Genomic DNA, 6,000 nt, shown 5'->3' on the forward strand with positions numbered 1-6,000 from the left:
ATTTTGGATGCCAATGTACGAGGGTTCTCTCAAGAGATTGTTTATTGAATTTGTTTATTGAATTAGCCTAGTGTGTGTTCTGGATGTACCGGGTAAGGAGGCTTTGTTTATTTTCACGTAACTACTTGAATTCTTGTATGATTTAGCTGTTCATTGTGACTGTATCATGTTGATGTCGTAATCTAACTTTCTGCAGTCATATTATTCATTTTGCAATGTTTTCATCAAGGTACTGATTCGAATTATCCTTCCTTTCAGTTCGAATGTAATAATACACCGTCAGACAAGTTTTATAATGAAAGCCAATAAAGAAAAACTTATATGTTGGTGTCAATTAGAACCTCTATTTGAAACACACCCTACACACAGTAATGCATCAGCAAACACACTAATACAGTCTACCCCCACTATTCACAAGGATGCGTAACACGGCCCCTGTGAATAGATAAAATCTGCAAATACTTGGTACCCCTCTAAAAATGCTCATACCCGAGTAGTATTTTAACAGTTTCATGACAAAAATGTAGTCACGAAAATTAATATAAAAAATACAGTACCTAGCTGTCCAATCTGTTCAGCTTTAATTTGCTCTGCTTTAAGCCCTCATTTGAGACCAATCTTTCAACAAGCCCAATGAGTCTAGAAGTAAGGATTGATGGTCTCAAAATAATCTACTAGTCACTTTTACCAGATTTAAATGTATGTACTTGTAATAGCCACAGTGATCTCTCAACATTTTTATTTCTTCAAACTTTTTTTGGATATACATGTCACAACAAACCCTTGAAAGCAAAATGAAGATCAAAAAAGAAACACCATGTCTTCACTCAACTTCAGCCAAATTCAATATGAGAGTTCAGTTTTCCTTAATTTTAACTGAGTTTCTCTTATTTTATTTTCCTTTCAGATACAAGCTTTTCTAGTAACAAATAAGTACATTAACTGTGAAAAAACTGAGAATTTAAAGAGTAACTGTGGCTATTTCAGACATATATACACTGGACCTCCTTATGTCAAGCAAATAGAAGCTGAGACTTCAATCTAAATGTCAGGTAGCTAAGACACATATCAGTAAAAAGACACTAGGGTCTCAGATTCCTGGTGGTAACAGGGGCACAAGTGAGAAAACATGTCATTTAATTGTTACTGTATTTTGTCTGGTCTATTTAATTCTGAATACTCATTAAATAAAGAAAACATTACAAAACTGTTTGAAATATAGTGGTGTTACTTTGCCATACTGCTTAATGGGCACACAGAATGAGTACTACCATCATTACCAACAAAAGGGCTGCTGAGAGGAATACAGTGCCAGAAAGACAAGGGTTAATTCTTTTGGTAAATCTAAACTGAAATACTGTAAACGACATACCTGCACATAACGTGTTAGCTGATTTCCCAAGATATCCAATAAATGAGTCATTCTATTTTGAGGATAATCAAGCCTCCAAAGTTCATCAAGAGCATTCTGGGTGTTATCTAATATGTCCTCTGCATCTAAAAAGGTTACAGCATCCAGTCCACTGGAAAACATTCAGTACTGAAGACATACACTGCACTAGAATGATCTTCTTAGGCTTAACAATAAAGATCACTGACCTCAACAAGCTACAAGAGCCAAATTCTTAAAACATAACAAGTACCTATCTATTATACAAAAGTTTACTTATTTAACAGAACTCTCCTTACTAATGAAATGAAGTGTGCACTCATAATTGCATAAGAATGTCATAAAAGACAATAGTCATTTATTTTCATATCCCTATGAAAGCAAGAGGTACTTAAAAAGTATTTACATAACTGATATTAAAAATAGAAAAACAGTACAGCACTTCAAATAAAACTTACCTAAAGTCTTTGGCTATTGGTTCTAGAATAGAGTAAAAGTTTTTTGCCATTTCCTTTTCATCACGATTTTTGGGATTGTTTGTGACTTCAGCCCAATAATCAGCTTCATCCTTCACATTCAATATACCTGTCAATTTTGAAAGGTTAATATTCCGATAGCAAATTAAGGAAACTTGCGAAATGTGTCTTCATACTAAACCAGTGACAAGAGAGATCTTGGAAACCCAAAAGTAACACAGTAAAGGTAAAACAGCAATCGAGCATCAGTTCATAACAGTTAATTTAACAGATTACCTGCTAAAGGTTTTTTCCCGCCAGATGCACCAGATCCACCGTCAATTGTATTCTGTTTCCTTAACATACTGCCTAGCCCTTCTGAGAGCTCTGTCACTAATTCTTGAAGTTTTGGATCGAGCGTGCTGCTCCATTCTGAATCCTGGAGACAGAGGTTTCATTAACATACAAAAAAAGCATATTTTAGTAGGGATAATGATGTCTACATCCAATAAGCTAAAAATAGTGTACCGGAGTGCAAAGTATGTATATTGCTCTACAATTATAAAGAGTTTTGACATCTTTGTCCATAGAATTTGGTTTCAGTGTTTATTGAAAAAAAATTTGGCCCACATTCAGGAAAATTCTAAGTTATTTTGTCCACAAAATTTTGTATAAACAATAATTTTCAATAGATAAAAATACCTTCAAGTATTTGAAAAATATATCAGATAATCTATTGACTGTACTGGAAAAGTAAAAATAAAATGAATGAACTTGTACTCTCATGACAGCGTTACAAATTTCAGTCATATCAAAAGCCGCATCAAAAACTTTCCAACATCACAACTTGCAGATAATTCTTTACCTGTAGTAAAATAGGAGCATAAAGTTTCTGAAGAGAATGGTACAAGGAGGAAACTGGAGAATCAATCATTGATGACACAAAAATATTTGATAAGTTTTCATCAGTGATAACTTCTGGCTTGACCTTAAAGAAAACCAACAGCTTATCTTTCTTCACTGATGAATCCACCTACAATAAACAAATCACGTTTACAATTTAAGGAGAATCTTATTCATCCTTCCATAAGCATGGTACAACTAGAAACTATTTAATCTTTCATAAATGCCATGTTATTTACTATATATAATAGGTAGATGACAAACTTCAATTCAATTGTACAAAAAATGACAACTGAGAAAACTATCATACCTTAGTACTGAATAAAATTCTCTTCTCATCTGCAATAATCTGGGCTCCCAAAAGCTGGGAATTGCCAGAATCAAGAAATGAATTGAGGTTTTCATCATCAAGAGATGCAGCCAATGAAGGATCTCCCAGAGGTATTTTGAAGTAATTTCCTGCCAAAAAACAAGTATTTAGGTAAAATTATCTTTACACAGAAACTCACAAAGCAAAGTATCAACCAATAAAACCTGTGTATAAACAAGCTTCCCCACAAATTTTTAAAAATTACAGTTTATGAGAACAAACTGGGACTCTGTTATTAGTATTAACATAGTACATAAGAACTCCTATGAAATCTTATCAAACTTTGAACATTCATATCATCATTTTGGAACAAAGACATACAAATCTAAACATTTCTCATTTTCAGAGGATGGGCTATAAGCAAAAACCTGAAACAGACCATAAGAATGTTAGCTAAGTTCAAAGTTGATGTAGGATGAGAAAAGACACATTGGATCAAATGGTCTTAACCACCCTTCTAGCTGACATTCTCAGCAATAGTTATTTATCCCTCTAAGCCATCTAGTGTTCTGGATCTGCAGTAGAAATTTTGTCAGAGATTTTGATCTTCATACATCATACCTGGATCAAAATAATTACCCTGATGAAACTGGCTAACCTTGTGCAGTACCAAACTATTTCATTGTTTTTTATAACAGTATTTCTTACCAGCTGTTGTGAGTATAAAACTCTTGCGAACATCTGTTGTTTCCATTTTCCTGGTGGTACCTATGAGGTTTTCACTTCAAATTCATCCTGTACTTCTTCTGTAAAAGAAATTGATGTTCATGAAACTTATAAGTACTTTGACAAGGTATAAAACACAGCACATGGAACACTACAAGATTATTAAGTCAGTAGTACTTGATGTTGAGACAATACTGTACTGTTGTGCGAAAGTTCTAAAGATTACTTAAAGACAGTCAAACAAACATTCTATTTGTATAAAACGCAGGCGACTAAGTAACAAAACAGCAAACATAACTTTTGCATTAATTTCTGATGTTGCTACTGCATTTGTAACCATTTGAAAGTGGTTCCTTGATGCTTATTAGAAAACTCTCCATTGCTGATTGAATTTGTCTCAGCCTATAGGCTTCCATTGCCCTTTACACCTGTTAATGTTACTAATACGTATTGCTGTCTACATTTTTTCACACTAAAATTAAACTAAATGTAGTTTAATTTTCCTTTTAACGTATACTGAATGGATACAGCATTAGGTTACCCTCATATACCTTCCCTTATCCTATCCTATGATTGAGATAATCTAGTTTGATCTAGTGGTAAGGAAAATCAATATAATCTGCCGTGGTCATACAGGCTCCTCCAGCATAGGTACCCCAAATTTTTACAATAAAGATTTATGTAAATATTGTAATAAAATAAAAAAAATCTGACTGGCCTATATAATCTTAAGACATTTCAGTATATACCTATTTTCACAAAATTTAAGTGCACTGAATAACTAATTTTGAGTCATAATCTACCATGATCGAAATCTACATTTTATAGACATATGAACATTCAGGGAATGGCCTTTCCAACTTCCTTCGAAAGCTTATCTTTCTAACATACTAACCAGCAGGAATTTGGTAATACTGTACATGAATCAAATGTCACAGGTCAGCTGAAAAAGTAGGTGCCTAACATTCATGAATGCAAGTAGTAGTTTCCTAACTAATATGGCAGTTCCAACTGCTCAACCTTATGGCACACACACTGGTAAAAGATATCATGGCTTCAAGACAAATTGTGAACCTGAACAAAACTATTACATTTCCAATTTCCAAACAAATCTCAGGTACCAGGATTCGTCCTCAAGTTGAGCTTACTGATATCTAGCCTAGTCTTCACCACAGAGTAATAAGTAATTTTCATATCTACAGCAACATCCTTCCAAGACAACAGAAAGACCTCGACTGCACTTCATGGCCTTGGCCTAAAACTAATTTGAATTGGGAAAAGCACTATTCATCCTAGTTTAAATACTAGACAGGCTTAAGATCCTATCCCAATTGGCATCACTGTAATTACTTCCATAAAGGTGTCAGAAGCTCTGAGAGAATATATAAATAATTATTATATAGGCTACCTATATGTCCAATTCCTGAACCATATGCATTTCTGACTAATTATCAGTTGTTTTATGCATCTTTAGCCATAATTGACAATTCAAACCACTTGTTTTCATGTTTCCCCTTAGATTATACAGTCTGAAAAATCTATGGGTCATTTGGTTTACCACTAAAAGATATTGTCATTCTTGCCTTATAGCTAGGTAGGTATAGGTAAGTTACAGTAGCCTTTCACTGTAATTTTCTTTTTTGATACATAGTGCCTAAAAACAGTTTGTCCAGGAGTTTAAGAATGACCTCCTTAAGGGGTTATAGAGACGTCGTCTGGGTGAAATTACGACCTCCATAAACTGACGTAACATTCCTACATTGGCCCCAATAGCCCTGTACTTAGGTAGTAGTAGCTAGTAAGCTATCTCGCTAGTTTGCCTAGTAGTACCTAAGTAGTAATAACTTGCCATTCATAAAGGATACGCCTTATTACTTCATCATTAAAATTACTCTAATATATTGGCGAGAAATTAAAATGTCGTCGTATTACTATAACTAATGAAAATAGGGCAAACTGTAAGACCACTTGGATGACTAACTTAGGTATACTCGGATCCTGAATAGTACTATAACTCACTAATTAATCCTCCTACTCGGATCCTGAATACGAGACACTAATTAATAAGTTTTTTGTTATTAACCTTAAAGGATAATTACCATACAACCACAATGTCACGTCAAACAACGGGAGAAAAAGTGGGACATCACCGGAGGAACAGTAAGAGCCGACCAAGAACCTCTGAAGTTTTGACATTGGTATGTTGTTGATTTTCG

The 6,000-nt window shown here is 34.1% G+C and overlaps 1 protein-coding gene across 1 annotated transcript in view; it reads right to left on the reverse strand.

Moving 5' to 3' along the window:
- Window positions 1-6,000, reverse strand: part of LOC135205840 (cytoplasmic dynein 2 heavy chain 1-like) — a 252,552-nt gene extending 246,552 nt beyond the window's left edge. The window contains 7 exon segments of the mRNA XM_064237094.1: window positions 1,373-1,523; window positions 1,849-1,975; window positions 2,143-2,284; window positions 2,711-2,878; window positions 3,059-3,207; window positions 3,767-3,864; window positions 5,884-6,000. Coding sequence (XP_064093164.1) covers window positions 1,373-1,523; window positions 1,849-1,975; window positions 2,143-2,284; window positions 2,711-2,878; window positions 3,059-3,207; window positions 3,767-3,812 — 783 coding nt within the window. The 5' untranslated portion in view covers window positions 3,813-3,864; window positions 5,884-6,000.

Source organism: Macrobrachium nipponense, chromosome 24, assembly GCF_015104395.2.
Source record: "Macrobrachium nipponense isolate FS-2020 chromosome 24, ASM1510439v2, whole genome shotgun sequence".
NCBI lineage: Eukaryota > Metazoa > Arthropoda > Malacostraca > Decapoda > Palaemonidae > Macrobrachium > Macrobrachium nipponense.